Source organism: Epargyreus clarus, unplaced genomic scaffold, assembly GCF_041222505.1.
Source record: "Epargyreus clarus isolate Ecla_fem2 unplaced genomic scaffold, WU_Ecla_fem_2.2 ptg000024l, whole genome shotgun sequence".
NCBI classification, from domain to species: Eukaryota; Metazoa; Arthropoda; class Insecta; order Lepidoptera; family Hesperiidae; genus Epargyreus; species Epargyreus clarus.
Genome location: NW_027332231.1, coordinates 3,602,964 through 3,630,766, shown reverse-complemented (window position 1 = coordinate 3,630,766; position 27,803 = coordinate 3,602,964). Strand labels below are relative to the sequence as shown.

At 35.0% G+C, this 27,803-nt stretch overlaps 2 protein-coding genes across 6 annotated transcripts in view; one reads left to right on the top strand and one right to left on the bottom strand.

Moving 5' to 3' along the window:
• The window catches only part of FDL (fused lobes), a 178,447-nt gene that overhangs the window by 31,380 nt on the left and 119,264 nt on the right, over positions 1 to 27,803 (bottom strand). For 2 of the 5 annotated variants that reach the window (XM_073086355.1, XM_073086357.1), the window contains one exon: positions 22,538 to 22,578. The exons of the other annotated variants lie outside the window; for them this stretch is intronic. The gene's annotated coding sequence lies outside the window, so the exon portion shown is untranslated. The remainder of the gene's footprint in view (positions 1 to 22,537; positions 22,579 to 27,803) is intronic. 5 annotated transcript variants of the gene reach the window in all.
• The window catches only part of LOC140752167 (uncharacterized), a 50,884-nt gene continuing 29,920 nt past the window's right edge, over positions 6,840 to 27,803 (top strand). Inside the window, exons 1-3 of the mRNA XM_073086359.1 lie at positions 6,840 to 7,028; positions 9,163 to 9,560; positions 21,094 to 21,223. Coding sequence (XP_072942460.1) covers positions 9,433 to 9,560; positions 21,094 to 21,223 — 258 coding nt within the window. The 5' untranslated portion in view covers positions 6,840 to 7,028; positions 9,163 to 9,432. The remainder of the gene's footprint in view (positions 7,029 to 9,162; positions 9,561 to 21,093; positions 21,224 to 27,803) is intronic.

Genomic DNA, 27,803 nt, shown 5'->3' with positions numbered 1-27,803 from the left:
TGTAGTATGTCAGTTCCTTACAGTGATGAATTATTTTCATTCGAGTCACGTTACATTAAAGAAGTCATGACCGCGTTGTAAAGATTACAACAACAGTCAGAGCTATTATATTACGGAATTAGGGACTACGTAGCATAATACCTGTCACGCACGACAATAAATCTATATTTACACTTAAGATTTTTCGTATCTTACTGGATGAAATTATTCAAAGTTCCTAGACAGATTATTACAGTTAAAAAGGGTATTGCCTGTTGAATATAGCTACATCAATACATAGAACTATTAAAAGTAACGTAAGTAACGTGGAAAGTAATTAACATACTAGCGTGCAAAGGGAAGAATCAAATATAATCATGTTTCTACAATTGGGTTTAAAATGATATCTTCAAACTATTTGTGATGGACATGGACAGTTGTGATAAAGTTATAAATTATCTATATATATATAAAAGCGAAAAGATACTCACGTTCAAAACGTATTAATCAAGGTTTTGACTAAACTACTCAAGCTAGAAACATGAAATTTGAAATATAGCTTAATTTTATAATGTAGATGCGCACTAAGAACGGCTTTTTGGATATTGCACCGTTAAGGGGGTTAAATGGGGGTTGAAAGTTAGTATGAAAGTCCGTCAGTTTAAAAGCAAACTGAATGAAAATTGGTATTTAGCTTTCGGATTTAAAGTAATAAAAATCTAATCTAAGGGTTTTTCCAAAATCAACCCTAAAGGTGGTTAAATAGGGGTTGACAGCTTTTTTTAAATTTTGCCATATTGGAAGCCAGCACTATGAAAGTAAGCCATTGCTTTACTGGTTAGATATAATAGAACTTTAGTTCTACCATTTTTGGAAAATCAACCCCTATGCGGGTTAAATAAGGGTTGTAAGTTTGTATAAAAGTCCCCCACTTTTGATGTAAACTATATAAAAATCCGTATTTGGGTTTTCGATAGATCATTTTTGGAAAATCAACCCTTAAGTTGGTAAAGTAAGGGTTGACAGCTTATTTTAAATTTTGCCAATTTGGAAGCCAGCACTACGAAAGTTAGTCATTGCCTTACTGATTAGATATAGTCGAACTTTAATTCTACCGTTTTTGGAAAATCAACCCTTATGTGGGTTAAATAAGGGTTGTAAGTTTGTATGAAAGTCCCCCAGTTTTGATGTAAACTGTATTAAAATCGGTGTTGGGGTTTTCGATAGAAAATAATTAAACACCTATTTCATCATTTTTGGAAAATCAACCCTTAAGTTGGTAAAATAAGGGTTGACAGCTTATTTTAAATTTTGCCAATTTGGAAGCCAGCACTACGAAAGTTAGTCATTGCCTTACTGATTAGATATAGTCGAACTTTAATTCTACCGTTTTTGGAAAATCAACCCTATGTGGGTTAAATAAGGGTTGTAAGTTTGTATGAAAGTCCCCCAGTTTTGATGTAAACTGTATGAAAATCGGTATTGGGGTTTTCGATAGAAAATAATTAAACACCTATTTAATAATTTTTGGAAAATCAACCCTTAAGTTGGTAAAATAAGGGTTGACAGCTTATTTTAAAATTTGCCAATTTGGAAGCCAGCACTACGAAAGTTAGTCATTGCCTTACTAGATAGATATAGTGGAACTTAAATTCTACCGTTTTTTGAAAATCAACCCTTATGTGGGTAAAATAAGGGTTGTAAGTTTGTATGAAAGTCCTCCAGTTTTGTTGTAAACTGTATGAGAATCGGTATTTGGGTTTTCGATAGAAAATAATTAAACACCTATTTCACCATTTTTTGGAAAATCAACCCTTAAGTTGGTAAAATAGGGGTTGACAGCTTATTTTAAAATTTGCCAATTTGAAAGCCAGCACTATGAAAGTTAGCCATTGCTTTACTGGTTAGATATAGTGGAACTTTAATTCTACTGGTTTTGGAAAAAGCAACCCTTATGTGGGTTAAATAAGGGTTGTACGTTTGTATGAACGTCCCCCAGTTTTAATGTAAACTGTACGAAAATCGTTATTTGGATTTTCGATAGAAAATAATTAAACACCTATTTAATTGTTTTTGGAAAGTTATCCCTTAAGGTCGTTAAATGGGGGTTGAAATTTTATTTCAAACTCCGTTAATTCGAAGGCTAGGACTATAAAAACTTGCATTTGGCTTTCCTGTTGGAAATAATAGAACTTTAACACCACTTATGGAAAATCTACCCTTAACAGAGTAAAATAGGGGTTGAAAGTTTGTTGGGAAAACCGCCGATTTTGAAACAAAGTCTATGAAAATTAATATTCAGCTTTCTGATTGAAAATAATAGAACACCTATTTTACCGTTTTTGGAAAATCAACCCTTAAGTTCGATTAATAGGGGATAGAACTTTATATTTAAATCCATTCATTTGGAAGCAAGGATAGTAAAAATAGCATTTAGCTTTCTGGTTCGAAATAGTAGAGCTTCTTTGACACCGTTTATGAAAAATTACCCTTAAGAAGGTAAAATAGGGGATGGAACTTTATTTTAAAAACGATTTGTCGAGTAGCGGGAGGTCGCCACACCGTTAATTTGGAAGCAAGGACTTAAAAATTGTCAATTGGCTTTCTGGTTGGGAATGATAGAACTTTTTTAACACCATTTATGGAAAATCTACCCCTAAGTGGGTAAAATAGGGGATGAAAGTGTGTTTTGAAGTAAGCCGGTTATGAAGCAAAGTCTGAAAGTTGGTGTTTTGCTTTCTGGTTGTAAATAATATATCACTTATTTTTCCTTTTCTTGAAAATCTACCCTTAAGGTCGTTAAATAGGTGTTGGAACTTACTTTACTTTATAATCCGTTAATTTGGAAGCAACCACTATGAAAACTTATCATTAGACTCAATAAAGCATCTGAGTCACTGTTTTTTTAGATATACCTTTAAGACGGCTATAAAAGAGTGTATGCATCATATCTTTCTGTTTACACATCTGTTTCAGCAATTTTAGCAACTCAACAATCAACCCCATTAGGGTACTATAAGTAAAGGAAGTTTCTTTAAAAACCGTTATTGCACTTACTTCCTTTGGCGTGTCTGGAAAAAGAACAAAGTGCAGAGGTTTAGTGTAGGGCGAAATTCCACGGGCCGTCGTAACATATATTTTTAACATGGGAATGTATTGCACGTGCTGAAGTGCAGAACAGCGGTTTTTTAGGGTTACGGAACCCTAAGGATAAAAACGGAACCCTATTACTAAGACTTCGCTGTCTGTCCGTCTGTCCGTGTGTCACAGGGCTCTATCTCTGGAACCGTAATAGATAGACATTTGAAATTCTTACAGAGGATGCATAACGGTGGCCGCTATAACATAAAATACTAAAAATAAAAAAAGTTGACAACAAAAAGTTGTCCCCATACAACAAACTGCTATTCGATATTTTTCCAACTAACTTTTGAACCGTTAGAAGTAGAGTGTTCAAATTTTCACAATGTGTGTACTTTAATGGTTGCTGCAGTATTAAATACTAAATAGAAATTTAAAAAAAATGAAAATTTTGGTTGTACGGAACCCTCCAGGTGCGGGTTTGACTTGCACTTAGCCAATTATTAGTAACGCGCAGACCCGCGGGCCACAAGGGAAAGTCGCGGGCCACACACCACCCGTGGGTGTCGGGTTGCCGACCGCTGGTGTTGAATATTAGCTTTCAGAAATTTGCTGATAAAGTATTTATTGACGCATATGTACATAGGAATGTTTTTGAAATTGTACTATGGAGGTAAAAGAAGTGTTATATGTACGTATACGGAAATCTTTTAGGTTCGAAAGTTCAGATAACGTCTATTCAGACAAATACATGACAAAGTGGACGGGTGCAAATTTCATATATGATAATGCGTAATTTTATTCAAATTGGCCTACATTTTGGTCTACTGATTAGGTAGGTACATTGCAACTACTTTGGACACACTGCGTGCCAACATTTTGTCCTGCCGTGGAGTATGGTTGTGGTTATGTGTGGATTAGTGATGGTGATGTGGTAGACACATAGACCTTGGATTAAAATTTTGGGCTAGAACAGGGCTACAGTATCCCCTGCCTGTCGTACGAGATTAAAGGGGGACTTCTGGAGTTGCGGGCGGCAAGAATGGGAGCTCTAACCGCCCAGCCAGCGACCCTGGAAAGAACCACTGTATGTAAGGCCGCATATAACATGGACGGTTCCTATGTAATAGTGTAAATAATAATTATTATATCCTACATGAAACTTATATTTTAAAGAAAGTTTCATTACAGTCCGCTAATTAGAGTTTTAGTGTATGTTTCTTAAGAAAGCTTAACCAATTTAGGTACACAGTGACGAAAAAAAAGCTTTTATTAATTAAATATTAATGGTACTTACGATTACAGTTATTTGTATGTCATATCATATTTTTTTACGCGGGCGAAGCCGCGGGTTCTGCTAGTACATTATAAATGATGATATCATTATACGTCATTATAATTATAAGTATAATGAGGTAGGTGACACACATACTCGTTTTCTACATCAATTCCATAAAAAGTTTCTCAAAAGACATGCACCTAACATACGTTAAACTCAGCATGCAAATTTGCAAAACAATGCTATTGCATTGCATTACTTTTCGCGTCTAAAACAATGCTAGAGTTATTGAAAAACAAATTCAAGAGCCCACTTATCTCCAGAGAAAAGAATCAGCAAACAGAAGGCTTTGTTGCTCCAATGTTGTGTTCGCATGTTAAGTACATACTATATGTAGTTATGCTAAGGCATAGACAAAGACGGCATAATTAATTATATTAATATATCGCTGCAAACTATAAATCTCTCAGTAGTAGATATACTTTCCGCGAAAAAAATATATTATATTGCAAAATAATCTTAGATCATTTATTAATTTGAATAATAAATTGAAGGATTATTTTAATAGATCATGAGATGTTTCTCAAACGATAGCTAGAAAAAATATGTACTAAAAACTTAGGTATGTACTGTGACAAAAATGTTACGTAGGAATTTGTAAAATTTCCATAAAGATATGAGATATTTTGTGAAACTCGTTTAATTATTTCTGGAGTATTTTAAACATTTATTTCATTTGTGGCAAAGAAAATGCTATCAATTGAATGTAAGTTGATCATCGCTTTTGCATATATATGCTATTAACTGAAAATGGATTAGGACTCCTATCTAAAGCCCATACTAAGAGCTTCTATCCCTGAGGAATAAAATGCAGCGCCTCATGTATTATGAACGAAATTTTAATTAAAAACGCATTAGGCAAACGAATAGTTGAAAAGGACACGTTTTTTTGTTATTCGAAACATAAAAAGATATTTCCTATTTTAATTTCTAAATGGAGACATGTGCACAGCAAACATGCCATGCTGTATTTAAATTTGAAAGATCTAACAGGCATAGCTTCAACTCACTACGGAGAACCAGACTTGTTTTAAATTTTGGAATCATTACTTATTGCTGTGTACAGTTGGTAATATTGAGGAGACCTTTTAGTACAGAAAAGAGAATGGCTATATATGAGGCGACCGAATTAGTCCTCATAAGAAGAAAGCGATCGTATCTGTGATCGGTTTTATGTAGAATCCCTATTTCGTATATAATTACATAATTGGTTACACATATACATACATGTTTGGTAATATGTGTATACATAATTGCTTACAGATATCCATGCACGGCAGTAATGACTTGCGATGAAGCAGACTGCATGCTCGTTGGTTACTTTATTCTTATAAGCTGCTAAATTGTACTAGCTTCCTAAGAATACCCTTATTAAGACAACTGGGACAGGACTGAAGCGGCTCAAACAGCGTTGATGCTCCAGACATCTAATTAACCAAATAGATATACAATCCGAGGCATTCCTCAAGTCACTATATCTGCCTAATCACACCTTTATAATCAGCATATAGGAGCTCTACAAACCATATAGGTAATACGAAGTAGGTGTATATTGTTAGGTAGAACTCTAACTGTCCCTGTAGTTCCGGGACTAGAATAGGGCTACGGTATCCCCTGCCTGTCGTAAGAGGCGACTAAAAGGGGGCTTCCGGGGTTGCCGGCGGCAAGAGTGGGAGCTCGAACCGACCGGAGAGCAACCCCGGGAAGAACGGCGGCATGTGTGGTCGCATGCCGTCGTAAACACCAGGTGTGCAGGAGGAGCGTAGTGCTCCCCCCAGGGCAGAGCCCGACCGGGGCATCGCGCTCGGAGGACTCCGGTTGTGTTCCATCGGAGATCCCGGAGTTCTCCATCTAGCGCTGAGGATGGCCACCGGAGGGGTTTTAGTGCGGTAAAAATCCCACATAACCCGGCGTCGCTCCCACGTCGGGTACCTCTTGAAGGTTTCCCCCTCGAAAACAAAAAAAAAAAAGGTAGAACTCTAACACTTTTCGCTATGATAATAAAGACAGCACATAAATAGTTATTGTCTTTCAGTCCTTACTTTATCTAAGTTGTTGTTATCGATCTGAGATAAGAATTATATTCTATCGGTCACTCACCTATATGTATTGAATTTTACTTATCAATTTTATACTTAGATACCGATACTCATCTCTAAACATCAAATGGACCTGCAATTCTGATTAGTTCTGATTAGACCGATTATTTACTTCTAAACAAAACAAAAAACACAACTTGGATCTTTGTTACGTTGCATTCTAAGCAAAGAAACTATAAAATAATTTAATTAAACCAGCTTACATGCACGCGATACATACGTCTATTCGTCCAATATTGGGGCCAACTCACAAACATTTGCCCGTTGGAGTTGGTTATTGGAATAGTTGGGAATATCGGAGCGTTGGTTTGGGGCAGGGCTCGCCACTCCGCGGTCGCGTCTCGGGGGTGCAAGTCGTGTCGCGCGACCCCTCGGTTTGAACTTTACGCGGGTGAACTCGTGTTTCGTAAATGTCAATTTCGTTCCATTTAGTCCATGTTGATGTCACATACAGTTTTTAGCCTGATGTGTGTTATAGAAAGTATATGCACTAGTTTTTGTTTCACGGGGCCCGTGTAACGTTAATTCGTGTAAGTAATTAAGCTTCGAAGTAAATGTTTGTGTGTTTTAGAGTTATTATTATTTTGATTACATTTATAATAAAAGCTTATAAGTAGTTTGTAGTAAATGGACTCTAACAATAGCGTCTGATTAATTATTATTTTCAATTTAGTTACAATTAAGTAATTACATCCCGGGATTACTGAGAAAGCAAAGAAAATAAGTAGGTTAAGTAAGAATAATCTTGTGCAAATAGTTATTGTAATATTAATTATTTCCATTTCTATTACAAGAATTGTGGTAAGCATTGCTGTATTCTGATTTGAAAGGAGTAGTAGTTCAGGAACTCCCAGTGTTCAAAGTTATTCCTCAAGGATAGCGATGCAATTGGAACTCAGGTCAAATTCCTTTACCATTTAGGGTCGGTTAAAATGTCGATGACATATACAAAACAATTAACATATGGATATTAACGTGTTACTAACCAAGACTTACCATAACAAGTATTAGTTTAGTACTTAGTAAGTACGGTAAGTTTAGAACTTATTAATGCTTAGCTTATTTATTATAGCTTAGCTTTTATGCTTGTAGAATTTCCGAAACTTACCGGTATGGTAAGTTTAGTACTTATTAATATTAATACTACTAGCTAGTAGTAGCTAGAAATTCTACATGCATAAAAGCTTAGAATATATGTATAACTGTAGAGAATTCCCCTTGCACGAAATGTGTCGTAACATTGCGAATATAGTTTTAGCGTCCTTTTCTATTTTGGAATTGAGAAGTTTTCACTATTCTGATAGTATATTCTTAACTATGCATTTCACAATATAATTTTATAAGAAATTTGGTGTCTCCTAATACAGTTAAAATGCATGCAATGCAATGCAACGGAATCTAAGGCATGTAATTAATGAAAAACCAAAGTATAGTTTAATGGATGACTTTATAATATTGGGGTTCCTAAGTTTTCTACTTGACGTTACAACTTTACAATATTGCAACATATCTATCGCGCTTTATAGATAACATTATTTATCATTACCTTTACCGACTATGACGTACATTGTTTACAAGTTGTAGATTCATTTTGAGTTACCTCTGTCTTTCATCTTTTTTTTATTATCTGGTGTAAGTCGTCCAAAACTTTGTCGACATATAGCATTCTAAATATAAACATTTTATAAAAAATGTAGATTATAGTTTTTATTCACAAACAAAAAACATTATTTAAAACACGCATAATTTCATTGTATGGTCCCTTTCCCGCCAATTTTTTTTTTGACAGTCTGTAGTATTTATTAAGCATGTTTTCCGAAGAACAGACAAAGATTAAAGATCAAACAGCCTTTATGTTCGAATTATATTTGCGTTATTCGAAAAAGTGGCAAGTTTTTCGAACACGTCTATCGTAATGGACTATGTTTAGACATTTTTTCCAATGTTCTCTTATTTTTCTCTTGATTGAAATTGATGTGGGTGTGCAGATAACTACAGGTTGTAGCAAAGTAAAGTGCTTGGAAAATTTGTATTGTAATGGAATATTTCGGGCTGAAATATAAAGTTATGTTAAGTATATTAACTTCTTAAAACGTTTTTGTAATACGTGCAATTTGTCTATCATACTATTTTGGACATAATGTTAGGTTTTATAATTGCCAATCTTATACATAGTTTATGTAATAATTGTACATTTTCATTAGACACTTTAAATAAATAGTATCTCGAAAATAACTAGATAATGTACGGTATTAGTGAATCTACTTGTTTTAAAAATCTTTTTTTTTTAATTCTAGAAAGCTTACTAGATGTCAAATTACGACTAAAACTTAATAAACGTGTATTTACTCTAAGTTTTGCGTTTAACCATTTATCCACGACTCTAATATCCATTTGCAACTTGAAACCGACTAATTTGTAAACGTCAGTTAATTACACTTATTGTTGTTCTTTTAAAAGGCGACCTTTTTGAAACCATTTCTTAGTTGGATCACGCACATTTCAGCATAAAAATACTTTCGGTTCGTTCGTTCATTTAGGAAACAAAACGCCTTCAGAATCTAATTATGTAACTTAACTTTCTTAATTGAAGTTATGTTTATGAATAAATTTGAAATGAAAATAGGTTGGAGTGTTTGAGTGACTCGAGCTGTATTGTTTCAGATGTGCCTCGCTCGTTACGTGCAGCTAAAACAGCCGGAGTGATAATACGTTCGTGAACTTAATGAGGACTGGCTGGATAGGATATGTTGAATGGCCTGTGAAGTCATTTGTGAATAAAAAAGTTGGGAATTTGAAAGAGGAACGCGGGAATTAGTGGCGGCAGTCGCCGAGGCGGCGCCGCGCGGTGCGGTTGTGGCTCGCTGGCGTCGCTGGTGGCTGGTGGCGGGCGTGGGCGCGGCGAGTGCGCAGCGCAGCCCGCTCGGCTGGGCCATGGGCAGCTCGCAGCGCTTGGCCGCCGTGGCGGCCGTGTCCCACGCGAAACACTACTACAACCACACTCAGCAAGATATCATGCAACTAGAGACCACGCACTATACCGTCAACGTATTTTTTGTAAGGTTGGTTTATGGGACTTTTGAATTGTCATAGCATGCCATGGCATATTGTACACAAAGTAATTTTGTACTACACAAAACAATATTGGTTACTGTTATGAAACAAAAAAAATATGATATTAAGAACATATTACGAAACGACCTTTATAACCGAAACACCTCTTGATAGACAAACGCACGATGCAGCTTTTAACACCTACATTGCATTTCTCGCTTAAAGGTTGACTGGCTGTATTTTTATTACTTCCTAAACACGTGTCACCTGATTAAATCCGACAACATAAGCTCTATACGAATACAGCCTGTAAATATAAGATACTGAATGGGACATAAACGGACCGAGTTTACTGCGTCCGAATCCCAGTGAACGAGTGGCCACGGGGCGTCCATTTTTATTTTTATTATGCCATCAATTTTTCCGCTGCCCCATATTTTAAAGATGAAAATAAAATAACAAATCACGTTTTTACTCTCATAATAATGCCAAAGACGGACGCAAATCGAGGACACACGATTTAGAAATCTAAACTCATTATTTACGTATTTAGCCTTCCCTGAAAGTAAATCCGAAACTTTAAACCTTTCACACGTAAATATACTAATCCTTAAATGATTTCTTGTGGATCTCTTAGTCAATAAAATAAAAAAAATGTTTGTGCCTACCACAGATTAGTAAAGATACTTCGCCGCCTGGAAATTGAATAAAGCCACAAACGGCTTATTTTAGTAAGTTCTTTTTTTGAATCCTGGACAAATAAAAACAGTTTTAGAGAAAATTTACGAACAAATAACTAATTTAAGTAATAATTACGTAATTTAAATAATAAATAAATAATTATTTGAAATATTTTAGGGACATTTTAGCACAGAGACGTGGCAAAACTTTTTTACGCAACTATTTTAATTCTCAAAACTGAGTACATTTTCTTGTTAGGGGTGAGTAATCTTTACTTATCTATGGTGCCTACCTAATATAAAAACATTAAGTATAAAACAGGTCTACAATCCCACGTGAAGTTAAAAATAAGTACCAATTTCAGAAGTATAAACATAACATTAAAAGAATACTGAAGGATGTTTTATCAAAACAAGTCTTGGAGCTATCCTAAGCTAGTAATAAAAGGTAAAGGAAATTTCTTCTTAATTAGTTACATCGATAACATTGTGGAAATGGAATCTGTTTTTGTCATCTCATCTTTATACAGTAGGAAAATACGAAGAAATAGTCAGTTATGTCGATTTTATTTTCTTATTTAACTTAAGAATAGATCCATTATCTGTGTAAATTTTCCGTTGGAATTGAGCGGAAACAAAACTAAAGACTTAGACGAGTAAAATACACAGATTGATTACTGCTAACAAAAAAGTATAACCAGTTTTGAAAATTGAAATCGTTGTGTATATAAAGTGTTGCCACATCTCCCTTTTAAAATTTCCCTTAAATTAGTGAAATATTTATTTATTACGTAAATTACGTTATAAATAAATATTAAGTAGTATTAGTTATTCATACGTAAATTTTCCCTAAAATGTTTTTTATTTGTCAATAATTCAAAAATATATTCTGTGGCTTCATTAAATTTCAAGCCAGTGAAGTATCTTTCTTTTTACTTATCAAAGACAAAAGGGAGTTTGTCCCTTTTGTCTTTGATAAGTAAAAAGAGTTGGGAGGGAGTTACATTTATAGACTGCATGTTCAATCACATGTCTAGAACAGTTTTTACGGTTGAGTTAATTTAAATGTGGAATGTCTCAATCACTGTCTGAATCAGGTTTAACGACCGAATGTTTCATGTGCCCTTAACAAGGGAATGACCATGAAAACAAGACATACTTATCGAAGGCGTTACAACTTAGTCCAAGGGTAGTAAGTATAGATGCATCATCTGTGGCCGAGCTCTGATAGGACTCTTATATTTATTCTAACATTATTTATTTTATGTGTTTCATAAATAAACATTATCTGGGGTTGGTTATAGATGTCCAGGGCAGCAGTAGCCACTTAAAATTAGTTGTACTGCATGCTCATTTAGTACTTCTATATTATAAAAAAAAACATATGTATAATTCTGTACAGAATTTTTTATACGCGTTTATATTTATACGCGTACGCGTGAAAGAAGTGTATTCGAATTGTTCAGGAATATTTAAATATTAATTCCGTGAATAACCGTACAAATGTCCAGCATTTCGATAGTGAGATAGTTCCAATATTAGGTATCTATCGGATTAACTTTGACTGTTGACCCAGAGAAAGGCTGTATACGTCGAATTAGTAGCACGTAGCCAGTCAGAAGCGTAAATAACTCTCTACGTGAATTCCCTGGACTGAGGTTATAAGTCTGACATTCAATTGTTTCTCAACTTGATACTTCAAGTTATAGATTAGTAGAGATTACTCACTCCTAAGAATAAAGTAACTAACCTAACTAGTTTTGACAATGGAAATTGTCACTGTCATATATAGTCGTGTTTGAAAAATATTAAAAATATGTAGTTTTTCACTTACGAAACAAGATCACTTACGAATAAAACGATATTTCTCCGCACTTTTTTTCGATTTCGTGTTTTTGCATCACTTAATAGCACATGTCGGAATTGTTCCGCGTAAATTACACCATGACAGTCGGAGACGTAATGGGTAGACAGTCAGCCATTTTAAATGTGTCAGCCATTTAATGGCTTCCTTCAATTACAAGGCGGTGAGATATCTATACTTATCTATGCTTCAAGTAATTATTCCAGGATAAAGGAGTTTTTGTTTTCATGTCCTTTGTTTTTATACCTATTTTTATCTGACAAGTATCAGTCTAAAGCACTTCTACATTATTTACTCCTGTAATTTTAAAATAACTTGTCTTTTTCATTTCTATAACAAAAATATGTACTTCACTTAATCAAATGGTTATAATCAAAATTATAGTCTGACATATATATCTGCACTTAGTAATTACTTTGGTAATTACACTAATTGCGGATACGGTAAATGGAACTATTAATAGACTTCAAACTTGGCTAGTCTGTATTACAGACAAATCAAAGCCTTCTATTATAAAATGAAACGTGCATAATGAGATTATGACAAATCAACAACAGCAGTAATACTCCAAGAGTTACTTCCCTCTTTTATTTGGCGGGTTCAGGTTCGAAACCAGGGGCTTTGTTTTTTCGATCAAATGACCGATAATGAAACTTATCATTCAAAAACGCAAATTTTCCATCATTTGTTATTACTGAAACTTGTCATTCATAAACGCAAATCATCATGAAAGTAATGCATTAATAAAATAGAATACTTGTCTAGTGGCCATGAACTATATTATCAGTGAACGATGGTGACATTCTCAGAATTGTATACAAATAATTGTATTTCGTAGAGTCGAAGAGTCTCTACGTAGTACGTTCAAACTTTCTAAGCTTGTGTTAACGTAAATATTTTTTTTATTCCACCATGAAGAATATTTACAAACCATAGATTAGTAAAGGTTCACTCCTAACAAGAAAATGTACCCAGTTTTGAGAATTGAAATAGTTGGGTAAAAATGTTTTGCCACGTCTCCGTGCTAAAATGTCCCTAAAATATTTGAAATAATTAATTATTTAATTTGTAAATTACGCAGTATTAGTTATTTATTCGTAAATTTTCTCTAAAAATGTTTTTATTCGTCAAGAATTAAAAAAAAGAACTTACTAATAAGCCGTTTGTGGCTTCATTCAATTTCAAGGCGGCGAAGTATCTTACTAATCTATGCTACAAACTAAGAAATTCAATTGTTTTGCATTCATTGTATTGTACTTGTTGCTAAAGAGTATTTCTAGACCACAGAAATTTTGATACAGCATATGAATGTACTTGATGTCGATTTAGGAATATTAAAAAAAAATCAAACTTTTAATAAATATTCACTCAGGAATAATTTAACACTTCGAATTAATATCATCTAAATTTTATAATTCAAACCAATACATTCTAAATTCAAATCGTTTGTATGTTCCACACATAAATTGCGTAGACACGACCGTTATTCGTTGTACTAAAACTGTTTAACGATTAGTACGTGCAATCAACCCCGAAAATTAGTACGATGGTTTGGAACCGAGCAAATAAACGGAATATTAATGGTTCTATTTTAAACATTCAAAATTCGAACCAATATTGGATAATGTAAAGCTGTTTCCGCGAATACTATTAGTGTTTTAAGTTTATATGAATGTTTATTGAAAAACTATCGAAAAATGTGTTTAATGCAAATTTTCACTTTTTGAAGAATATTTCTGGTAATTTCCGTTACATCTTAATTAAAGTAGAATTTGTGGTTAGATTGTCATATTATTATTTGTTGCAGAAAAACGTAATTAATTTTCGGGCGCATCACTGTATATGAAACACCTTTGGAAACCGTTGAAACCGTTCAAACCGTTCAACCGGACACGATGAAAGAAACTAACTTACTTTTAGCATTACGCTTTTTGTGTGGTTTTTCTCAAGGATATAAAGTACATTCATTCGTAACATTTGCCTAGTTATTTCGTGTATTAAAACTTGCGTATCTGTCTAATAAATTGGAAATTGAGAAATATTACAGATCGCGAATATATGTATAAGAGCATATCGCAACTGTAATAGCGCTAGTGCGGAAGAGGCATAAACACAGCCGGGGCAATACTAATACAACATCTCCATGAATTATCATTACATGATAAATTCCGTCGTAAAATTTCGAAAGCAACCTGAGAATCTAAATATATGGCACGTTTTTGACACTTCCAATGTAGAACGGTTGCGATATTCGAGTTTTTATTGCGACTTTGAGCAGGTGAACGACTATAAAAACGATAAGGATCTACGCATAGACTGTTTATTTCCCCTTCCTGTTGTCCGGCATTTACGGGAATATTATACGGAAATCTTTGCGTACCATTCTGCCGGGAAGAAATTGCCAAGAATATGCGGAAGTTTTAAAATTGTACACTTTATAACAGTGTTATTCAATCTTTTACTATGTAAAATATTTCGCGACCTGCTACCATTCGCTGCTTTAGTTTTATTTTATTGTATTACAAATAACATGTCTGTGCAATATTTTTATATATTTATAACTAAGTGATTATTAAATAAATAAAATAGTTTACAAACAAAAATATTTTACATCGATTACATATTCAATAATAATTTTTAGTTAAAATATATTTTTTACTTTATATTGATACTTTTTCTCTTTTTCATGAGACTTCGTAACCCTCTGTGACCACCTCATACAGGCTTTGAAATCCCCCAGGGGGTCATAAAAACACTGTTTTAAACCAATAGTAATCTCATAAACAGCTTAACAGATGTTTCAAGGATCTAAACGGAATAAGTAGCGTTTGTAACTGCTTTTAAAGTGGAGCCAGAGGGAACTAAGTTCGGACATAACCGTCTGATTTAAAAATGTTGACACTAAGCTTTTGCCCGGCTACATGCATTTGTATAAGAGGATTTCGAGGAGGAATAGTATGCTTACATATTTGAATGTATATAGGGTGAAGTTTTTAGTGTGTATGGAAGGCGTAGTTCTAAAAATTCTAAAAACCTATTTTCCTAGCCGGGTATCAAGATTTTCCGAGAATAAAAAAATCATCTGTCGCCCTTGTAACCTATTTAAGGCCCCTGTACCTTTTACTGCCCTCTTGTAGACCTCTACGGCCTACTACTAAAAGACATAATAATTGTATGCCGTTTATGAACAAGTAGCTTTTTAGTCTCATATGCTTATTTGCCTATCGTAAACATAATACCCATTCTATCATAGCATTAGACATGACTTTAATCTTATATATAGAATTAAATATATATATATACAGAAGGTAAATAGATCTGTCTGTTCGTGTTTCCTCCTACACGAAAACAAGATAGGATCATCCCACAAAATCTGTTTTAAGGCTCAATACTGTTCAGATCTTGTTAGTAAAAACCTATCACTCGAGTTATGGCCGCACCGAGAGTGGCGTAGGCTTTAATTGACTTCAATATCAACTTTAATTAGGATTACTGACTTATTTAGAGTTGATAGGTGGTGAACTGATATGCATTACTAACATCAGTATTGTTTTAATAAAAATAGCTACTATAAAAAAACTAGTACTGTTGTTATTCTAAAAATATTCAAAGAGAATCACTTGAGGTTTTTCAAAAAGGGTGTAGCTTTTTTTCTAAGATAAACACTATTGTTTCTAGCGTCCTCGACCAATTATTTCCGCCATACAGGGCACGGGTTTCCTCTCAGAGAAAATGGGAATTAGGTCATAGTCTACCTACCATAGCATACTCGATTGAGAGGTCAACCATTGGGCTATCTGTGATTTTAGACGTTATCGCGGAATTGAAACATTACGCGGTTTTTACAGAGCTATCAATAAGTAGTGTACGTTGTGAAACAATTGTAGAAGAATCTGTTTTGGTCAAACATTCCAAAGGTGTTCCGCGTTCCCGAAGCGTTGACACCCCTCTAATTGGACATTCGATATCAGGCTTCACGTCCTGAAGCGCATCGGTGACGTCACTCGCGAATCGTTCCGTTGGGACCGGTCCCCCTTTGATCAAATTTACATTCGATTACTTTGTGAACAGTTTAGTAACCAAATTACACGAGTCTCTTGAATAAAATCAAGAAATTTTCTCCCCCTTTAAGTCGGCTAGTCCATGTTAATTGCTTTCGTGTAAATACAGACCGTCTGCTGGGCCATGCAATGCTAATTTTGGCATCGGCGATTCCCATTATCAATCAATGTTGGCGACTTTTTGGCGACTTGCTGCGTTTGGTTGCGTTTTGGTAATGCACGTTTGAGCAACTGCATACATGTTGAATTGCGTTTTTCATGAGTTGCTGGCATCGAGCATCCAAAAGTTGCTACAACCGGCGCTTATATACTTGGGTAAAATGTAGCGTTTGATTGCTGTAGTATGTCTGGTAGGGGCCTAAATCGTCGTAGCGCATGCTAAAAACAGCAATTCCGATGGTGCCCTTAAAGCAACATTTACGGAAAAAGCAAATAGTTTCGTAATATCTTAACAAATGTTGAGGAGGCAGCAATGCTAAAAGCAGCAATTCCGTTGGTGCCCTTAAAGCAACATTTACGGAAAAAGCAAATAGTTTCGTAATATCGTAACAAATGTCGTGGACAAAAAATGATGATTTGACCAAACGTTTCAAAGGTTTCCGAAGTGTTTTGGCGAAACGTCGACAGGCCGTTAATTGGACATTCAATCGGGGTTGGCGTTCCGAAACGTATCGGTGTCAGACGCGACCGCTCCGTGGGGACGGCGGGGACCGCTCTTTGATCACTTATATTCAATTAATTTGCTTACTTCCTACTTTTGACACTACTTTTGGATGGTTACTGAGTGATTTTCTTTTGGTTGCATTATAAGTTCTAGAAAATTTGAAGGATTTTCTTTTCTTTTAGACAGACCTATAACAGAAGGTTGCCTTTCCACCAAAGTGGTGGATCAAACAGAGACCCTACCGTGCGAGAGTAACTAACCTATGGGTTTAATTTTAATCCACTGAAAAGTTAAATCAAAAGTAAGCAATTCCATTGGATAACACATATTTCTTAGCTAAGCTACCTCGCATATGACGAGGCATCCTAATGCTTTAGAGCCTATAAGAAGATTGCAATTATGATATATTTTCATCGATACTAAAGTGTACTAAAGGTAGTACTCATTTTTCTCTACGGCTTTTATTGTTATTTTTTTTTTTTTTTTTATAATATAAGGGTAGCAGACGAGCATGCAATCCACCTGATGGTAAGTGGCTACTGCCGCCCATGGACATCTGTAATCAACCCCAGATAGGATTAGATATTCCTACCTGAGGTCGGCCACAGATGCGCCGCTACCCCTGAGGACTAAGATTTTTCCGAGGCGTTCCCCTCGGAAAAATCTGTCTCCCTTACCACACCCTTCAAACCGGAACACAGCAGCGCCTAACACTGCTGTTATAAGGTAGAAATAGGTGTGGCGGTGGTGCCGCCGGAGTCGAACCACAAAGGGTTCTACCACCTTGAAATACTACAATTTGGGTTTTTTTCGATCACTGGCTACACACATGACAATAAAATTAATTAGCTAGACACTGTTATAATTCAGCCACATAACTTCGACCGATATATTAAATGTCAAAAGTTTTCCACACAAAATCATCATATTCGGGTCTCTCGGCTCTCCAGATAAAAGTTATGAGGGCAGATACGCGGTATTAACCAACTGATACCTTAATTAACAACCGCTATACCTCCCTATACCTAGCGATATTTAGCGTAGAGATTGAAAATTTCGCGTTATCGCAAACATCCACTTCACAGCGATATCGATGATACTGGCGCAAATGGCAAATATTGCGTGCAGCTATACCGACTGGATGAGTTAGTGGAAAGTTTTTGAACTTCCAACTCGGTAGCGCGGAGTTGTACTTTGAGCGCTAGTGAGCGATCAGTGGTACTGTTTTCATACGCTTATGCGATGTTTCTGTGTACTAGTAAATCACAAACAATATTTGAATGATTTGCATTTTTTGTAATAAGTAGCAAACGAACTTACATTCCATCTCATGGTAAGTGGCTACTGCCGCCTGTGGACATCTGTAATCAACGCCAGATATAATTACAGTCCTGCCTGAGGTGGCCTGGGGTTGCGTTGCTATCTCTGAGAATTAAGTTGTAACGATTCTGACTGTCTCCCACACCATTAAAACCCCAATCACAAGAGCGTCTGATACTGTTGTTATAAAGCAGACAGTGTGGCAGCGGTGCTTCCGGAGTCGAACCACAAAGGGTTCTACCACCCACAATATTAGCTTACCTAGCCGTATTCCTGTATAATACATGCTTATCACATGTGTTTGTGTAATAAATTGTCAATCAAGTTCAAGAGACACTAGAATGTAGATCGGGAACAGGAAGTACTTGGTACTAAAGCCCTTCACATACATATTGCTAGTACTGATTCGTACTTAGCAACTGAATATTTAAACCTAATTCTAAATCACATGTTTTGAAGCTATCGATGAGTAACTTACACGTTGCCTTATCTTAGGATGAAGATCAAGGTTACATCTAATATCTTGTAAGATTACACGATAAAATATAGATAGAGCGCACGTAACTTAAGAGTGATCTGTGCTCATAGATTAGTAAAGATTACTCACTCCTAATAAGAAAACGTAACCAGTTTTGAGCATTGAAATAGTTGCGTAAAAAAGTTTTGCCACGTCTCCGTGCTAAAATGTCCCTAAAATGTTTAAAATATTTATTTATTATGTAAATTACGCATTAGTTATTTATTCGTAAATTTTCTCTAAAAATGTTTTTTATTTGTCAACAATTCAAAAAAATAACTGACAAATCAGCCTTTTGTGACTTCATTCAATTTCAAGGCGGCGAAGTATCTTTACTTTAATATGATTGTTTGGTATTTGTTTAAATATTTGCCCATTTTCAATTACAATTACAATTTCCAATCAGCGCCCCTAGCGGATTGTATCAGAACTATAGTGTCAGTAACGTAACATTAAATGTCTAAATTGACAAAATTGCGCTTTGTTTTGTCTCTCTTTTTTGCGAGCATGTAAGGGAGACAAAAAGTTCATCGTCACTTGAGCACTTATTGTTACGTTTACTCAGTCTACTGAAGCAATCGGAACAGAATAATGGATTTAGTAAACGTAACGTAAAATTGTGGGACGTTTTGAAAATTCATGGTAACTGTATTTACCTGTACTGTATCACTACCTACGTACTACTAACCTGATGGTAAGTGGTCACCCACTTACCATCAGGTTAACTGCAAGTAACCTCATGGTATGTGAACACTGCCTTAGTTGCAACTGAAAATCAACTTTACTATAAGTATGTGTTTTGGAACTAACATGACATTTACGGCCCAAAATTTTACAAAATTATAACTATATATTAGGCACAAGTATTATTGCCTAGGGCCTACCAGCCTGCCTCTTCAAATTGTCAGTACCCACTTAGCTAATAACCATTTAGTCTTATCTTAAGGTTACAAGAACAATAACTATAACTTTAAACGGATTAGGTCTAACCGCTAATATTAGCCAACGCCCTAACCTTGTCCCTAGTTTAAGAATAATCACACACCTATTCTGAAAAGCAAAATTTAGGTAAAAATATATGTAGCTTATATATGTAGCCCTTACATATATGTAGCTAAATTAAGGTTGGTTGTTAATATTAGCTACCATTTAAAACTTTTCTTTAGTTTGAGAATGCCCACAAATTATGTGGAACGCTAATTCTAAAGATATTCTTATGTCATAAGCAGTGATAGCCTAGTGGTTAAGAAACTCGGCCTCTCGATCGAGGGATCCGAGGTTCAAATCCCAGGCACCTCTGATTTTTCAAAGTTATGTGTCTATTAGAAATTAATTATCACTTGTTAAATGGTGAAGAAAAACATCGTGAGGAAACCTACAAACATGACAGATTTATAAAAAAAAAAAACTCAAAGATATGTGAAGTCTACCAATACACACTTGGCCAGCGCGGTGGACTATGGCCTAATGAGAGGGCATTATGAGAGGAGACACATGCCCAGCAGTGGGACAGTTATGGGTTGTTGATGATGATGATTCTTATTATCAAGCCGATATGGGGAGCTAGATATGGCCTATATTTGGATATACGCTTTCGATATATGTGTTCAATAGTAGTGTTGCTATGGAGTAAATATCTGATAACTGACGATATCAAAGTATTCGCGATAAGAAAACATGTTATTGTTATTGTTAAACTTATCAATAGTAGTATCTTAGTAATGTTGATACATATGGACATAAATACATTGGATGATTAATGTATCACGAGGACATGTTTACGACATGTTATATGAGGTGTGCCGTGACTCGGTGTACATGTTTAAATTGTCTAGATATTGCAGGAACAAGGTGATAACCTATTAGTTGCTAATGCGTTCTCTCAATCAAGGGGTCCGCGGTTCCAATACTAGGCGTGCACATTATTTTCGAAATTCGATGAAGAAACATCGTGAGGAAATCTACAAGCATCAGAATTCTTAAAAAAAGTTCTAAATGATGTTGAAGTCTAACAATTGACTTGCTCAGCGCGGTTAATTATGGCCTAAACCTCTCACTGTAAGAGACCCGTACCCAGCAGTGGGACAGTAGTGAGTTCAAGACGATGGGGAAGGGTGGGGGTGGAGGTGTTGTTCTCTTTGCGACGTCAATCCGTAGAAATCAAATGAAGACATTTTAAAAACTCTATGGACTGGGTCCCCCTCCTGTCACTGTACCCCATTCTTGTCGATGCCCTTGTTTTAAAATCCATTAGTATGTTAAATGGTTTAAGATCCCGATATAAGACGTCCTGCACCTTTCACCTTTCTATATCGAATTAAATATTTCAAAAACTATATTGCAAATGGGTTGTCTAAAAATTAAGCAGCTCGGTGGTCGTCTTATACCGGGATCTTCTACTAAAAGTACGTGTTAAGCTGTACTATGTTTTCCAGCGCGACACTGTGCGGGGTGCTGGTGGCGGTGTGTGCGGCGTGCTGGCGACGCGCGCCCTCCCCCGACAAGCCGGAAGAGTTCGAGTGTAGAGGCGTGTACACTGTTAGCGGTGACGTCAGGCTTAACCAGGTATTTATGTATTTTATTTACTTGTAATTGTTTACGTCTTAGATTATAAGGGGAATACACAAAGGGCCTTAAGGATGCCTTTTCATCAGTAATTTGTGAGGTAGATAACTTAAGCGAGTAACGTGTGCTATGGAAATAGATCTGTAATCTATCAATCCTTACAGATAAAATAGATTTGTAATCTATCAGAGTTAAGCTAAGCTAAGAAATGAAAATCCCAACTCCCAAATGAAAACCAGTCATATTGGTGGATTTCAAACATATCCATTTCTTACTTCGCACATCTCTTGTGAACAAGGCAACCTAATGCAAGCGTGATCATTATCTGCTACGCCACGCTACGCGGATGTTTTTAAACGTTAAATAATAAAATAGGTAATATTTTACATTGGTTACGCTTATTTTAAAATTAATTATTATACTGGATTACATTTTACAAATACTACAAATACTTGCATAAGGAGAGAAGAGAAAAGCAATACGCAACGTATGTCACTGTAAGCGTTATTCATTATAATATAATTAAAACTCAGTCGAAATATATATTTATATGACATTTTATTATATTATATGCATGTATATTGTATTGTAGTATAACTATTTAGTTAAATAATATAAAATAAAACGTTTATCAAAATTCAATTGTTACAAAAATACTGGTTAAATAGTTATATAAATGGCCTAAGGCCCTACGAGAAAAAAGGACGAAAAATCCATAAAAAAATCGTAGTACACTCCAATCGGACCTCAATGGACGCCAGTGAGATAAAGCTTTCCAATATTCAACGAAAATATTTGTCGAAAAATTCAAACGATACGAGTATCTTGTTTCAAAAGCCTCTTTCGGACTATCAATCGCGAATGGAAATAGAAATGGCCAAGTGGGAGTCGAACTCACTCGAAGAAGATTTCCGTATTATTATGAAATATTGACCACTTGTTTATTTTTAATTTTGTTAATTTAAAAATCTTTTTTTTTTAATATAATACTTTCATTATATTAAATATATTTCACTCCTAAAATCGGTACTTTACCGATATCAGGAGTGGCCACGCATCTGTGATTGACTTCAGTTAGAATGCCTGCATGCACTTTCCAAAAAAAAAAAAAAAATTCGTAGTCGGGGATTTTAGGGATGCAGAATATGTACATACTGCATGTAAGATCGGTACATGTTTGTCTAAATAGCTTGTTATAAATAAAAATAATGAAATTGTGTAAATAGCATCAAATTCTCAGAAATGATCGAATCAAGAGTAGTTCCAATAAGTCAGTTAATTCCAGAAATACAAATGAAGATAAACAATAAATACCTGTACGTAATGAACCTCGCCTTTATTTTCCTCGCGTTCACCTTGAAATGAAAACAGAGAAATCAAATACATTTTGTTATTTCCATCCACATTTCTAGAAATGATCTTATAATTTCAGAAATGATTTGTTATTGTGCTCATGTTGTTAAAATATAGAGCTTTTTAGGGCATGACGTAAATGTTTTTTACTCTGTGCTCTAAGATATTAAGGATATTTATACTCTATAATTAGGTTTGTTTACTTTATCAAAGGGAACAATGGAGAAAATAATCAACATAATATTCACAATGGTTAATGGGCATTATTTCGGCAAATTTTCATTTACGAAATTTTTTTACATTATATTCATAGTACCAACCTCACATAAATAAAGTGTACCAACATGTATTTTCGTTTCTAGTTTTTGTAAGTCCACGTTGGTAAATTTGAAAATGGAACAATAAATAAAAATAACTTTAAATTATTTTATTTCATATCGAATTCACGTGTCCCCGCGATCCGATACACGTAACTGTTTGTGACGGCGTCCGACCGCATTATTTTAAAATCATTTTGTTATTAGGCAAAGCGGATTTATGCCTATAATATCGGGTTGTGAGTTGTGACCGTTTTAATGCGCGCGTGATTGAGTACGGCGTGTTGAAATTTCCATCATACACACAACATACACATTACACACATTATTCAATTACTGAAGGATTTACATAGTTATTGATCTTGCTGAATCGGTTGCATGTTGCTTTATTATATTAATAAAGTATGACAACGCAGTACATTAAAAATATTTTTTTCCAATGTACTATTGTCCTATACGTGTAAAAGTGGAGCAAAGTTATAGCGGAGTTGTAGGTTACGTGTTGTTGAAATTCTAAAAATATAATTTTGATTTTTTATCTGTAATGAAAATGACGCAACATTGACATTTTATTTAGTATATCAATAGAATATTGGGCTGTGTCGAAATTTTTGTATAAACAGTTTAAGTTTACCAGGGCGAGAATTGACGTCACAGATCGTCACAGATCATCCATATTAAGTGGACTAATATCAATAAAGCGCTTGGATGAATATTCAAATGATCATCAACCCTTCACTACGCCACAACTGGGCAATTCTAGGAATAATTGAAGCAATAATTCACTCTGTTGGTCAATCGCAATTTGGTAGACTTCACGTACGTTTCATAACATTTCGGGGATTCTACATATACCTGATATTGAAACAAAGAATGAAGAATTGTTTGACTAAAAAATTATTCACTGTTTTTTTGATTTGATGAGTTTACAATTTGTGTAAGGATGTGCATTTTTGTAAATAAAAATGATATTCTTAGTAATTATTTTGCTGAGTAAGAAAAATCTGTACCGAACTTGGTATTTTTTTACATTTGCAGCATTGTTATTTTCTTATATGTACAATGAAGCGTATTCATGTTTGTTCAAATGAATAATAAAGATATTTTCGCACAATTCAAATCACGATAAAGAACAATAAAATATGTGCCTTTCATTAAATACACGACACGAAAGTTTTTAAACGGGTAACGTTGAATTGAAAACCGTTTGCTAAGTATCTTCGTTAAATGCAGCTTTCAAACCAGAGGTCTGTTTAGAGGCTCGCCATCTCAGAGGCACTGTACCGGAACAATTCATCTGTGCTCGAACACTGTTGAGTGCTACGAATTCACATTCACATTTGTATTCGTACCGCACAATTGGGGTAGGTATGCCAATTCCGAAGCTAGATTTCCACCGATTTATAGACACGTAGTACCTTCTATTATGTAGCTTGTATTGTGTTATTGCCTCGATTTTATCATAAACTGGTCGCATTTTTAAATGCAAGATGCCAATAACAAGTTTATATCAAATTTGTATATTTTGTACCTTAAATATTAAATTTCCCAAAATAATTATTTTTCTTTACGACTGCGACAAATCTAGACATGGCTACCGAACTTGGCTCTTTTTTACCATTTGTGTTTTTGATGGTTTTTTAAATTTCTTCTTTTCATTTATATTTGTAAAAACGAACAATATTTTTTCCGAGTATACGACATGAAAGTCTTAAACAGCGTAGCATTGATTTTGCAATAGTTAATTGCCTAAATACAGCTTTCAAACCCGAGCTCTGTTTAGAGGCTCGCCATCTCAAACAGGCACTGTACCGGAACAATTCATCTGTGCTCGAACACTGTTGAGTGCTACGAAAGCACATTCACATTTGTATTCGTACCGCACAATTGGCGTAGGTATGCCAATTCCGAAGCTAGATTTCCACCGTGTTATAGTTGTGTTCATCGCCCCCAAGTACTAAGGGCAAGATGGAAATAAGAAGTTTATGTTAAATTTGAGTTACTCTTGCCTTAAGTATTGCTGACTTACCCGAAAATTGTTTTTTCTTTCCATGATTTAGTAAATATAATCGTCTTCAGTACCGTTACCAGGAGTTTTTACGTTTCGACAAATATGACGGTTTTGGTATTTGTTTACGTATTTGCCCATACAAATTCCAATCAGCGCCCCTAGCGGATTGTGTCAGAACTAGGAAATCGTATTCATTCAACATAATAATATTTAAGTTAGTGTGATGGTTTTCCTCTGCTATTGCGTTAATAATGCAAACAACGTATTGATTTTACGTCTGCCCTACACGCAAAGGGCAAAAACAGAGTAGAATATGTTTTTTCCAAATTGTCGCTTATTAACGTGTATAGCTTTTGGTCAGTGGTCTAAATGTGATCATAATATTACGTTTTTCACTCAGATTCATGAGTTAATGGCTAGTAGCTACCCAACAAAAATAAAAGGTGTCTTCTAAATTAAAGGTGGTAGAACCATGAGTGGTTCGACTCCGGCGGCACCACCGCCACACCTATTTTTTCTAATAACAGTAGTGATTAGCACAGTGTGTTCTGATTTGAAGGGCGACGTAAGAGAGACTTTACCGAGGTTTTCCAACTTAGTCGTCAGAGTGGGGCATCTGTGGCCGACCTCAAGTAGGAAACGAATCTTATCTGGGGTTCATTACAGACGTCCATGGGCAGTAGCCATTTACCACCAGGTGGACTGCATGCTCGTCTGCTACTACTTTACTATATAAAATCAAAAGCGAAAAAATGTAGGTACCGTTTTGTATTTTAAACATAGATAACAAACAAGCTGCTTACACAAGCTCAATAAACAGCTAGAACTAATTCGAAATATTTGGACAATATCAGCTGACGAATTTCCGCGTCGTTGCTGGGCTAAATCGAATTTACCTGTTTAGTCTATTTACCTAATTAAAATGCTCGGATTCGACAAACAAGCATTACATTTTAAAGGCTGATACGTCGATTAAAGTTAATTGTTTTTGAACTGTTTATAATGTAATCATTAATTTAATTACGTAATTAGATTGTATTATAAATTGGATTTGATGTTACACAATAATTCCATATGAGGTAAGCCTATTTTAATTATTGAAATTCCGAATTGAAAAATTGAAATTAACATTCAGTTTGACTTGTAAGATTAAGAATGAAATGAATAAGCACTTAATCTGATATATAACTACTGTAACTCTATATATAGCTAGAGCTTCAGGTAGCCGATACAGTTGCATAGCCACTCTTGACGACTCATATGGTCGCCTTGTTACTTACGACTCGACTATTTTGGTTAGTATTATACAAAACTTATTTTTTTTATTTATAATAATATATGAGTAGCAGACGAGCATGCAGTCCACCTGGTGGTAAGTGGCTACTGCCGCTCATGTACATCTGTAATCAATACCAGATAGGATTAGATATTCCTACCTGAGGTCGCCGCTACCCCTGAGGACTAAGCTGGAACGCCTCGGAAAAGTATGTCTCCCTTACCACACCCTTCAATACGGAACACAGCAGCGTCTAACACTGCTGTTATTAGGTAGAAATAGGTGTGGCGGTGGTGCCGCCGGAGTCGAACCACATAGGGATCTACCACCTTCAAAACTCTTCCTTCGTCATTAGATCTAGTTCTTCAAATATAATTGCAAATTACATATCGTCACAAGTGCTTTCAACTGTGAAGTTGTCACTTTGTATTGCAAAGTATAGAAAGTACTTCGAATAATAATATTTCAATTTTAAATAACATACTTCAAGATTATTCGTCTCGCATTATTATATCTCGCTTCATATTTCATTATTCAGCGCGACATTTCGAACACTTGAAACTCTCGATCGTGAATAGGTTTTCATGTTCTCAATTATTTTAACACGGTTTTATCACTATTGAATTGAACCGACCCTGGCCCGTTCCTATATAAATATTGCATTGACTTTGGCCTCGTTATAGCTATTTCTAGAACAGACTAAACTACGTAAAAGACCTAAAAATAAAGCGATCTAGAGCTCGGTTTGGACCTAACTCCATTTTTAGTTTTGACACATGTTTCGTGTATAAGACATTTGTTTTCTAAAATTACTTTATAGAAAATAGAAATACTGTTTACTTTTGATAACTTCAAAACAGTATCTTATATATAAAATTCTTGTGTCACAATGTTAGTTACCGTACTTCTCCGAAACGGCTTCACCGATTTTCAACAAATTCCATATTCATATTCCAGGTCTGAGAACCGGCTACTATCTATTTTTCAAACCCCTAAGTGATAAAGGTTGTTCACCTTTAACATTTTTTTTATTTATGTGGCAACACAACGTTTGTCGGGTCAGCTAGTACTATATATTACAGTTACAAATACTTATTTTAGCTATTTTAAAATACATACTAATTTTGTGCGTGATATTACAAATAAGCTTATTTATAAAAATGCTCAGGTTCAATCGACGATAATTTATTAACATTCACATTTTCATTTTGAAAGGTCATTGCCCTTTTTCACGTCAACTGCTTCATTATAATTCGTCATCATCAAATTACACACACATTTACAAATCATTACACAGAAAGTGAGCACACACAACACAAATTAATTTTAACTTGAACATAAAGTTCTTTATTACCGTACAGTACAAGGGCTTCATCACAGACTGTCTCTTTCGAAATCTCAAATGGAAATGTGATAGTATGACATAGGTTACCGTATATTACGAATAACAGCCATTGTTTACGCACATTGACTATTTATAAAAACAAACAAATATTTTAATATTTTTGAATGATCTTTGTTTCGAAATCTTGAACGGTCATTATAACTCATCAATCACCTATACAATTAACTGTCTGATATCAGACAATGGCTATAATAGAAGCCAGTTTGCGTCTGTTCGAT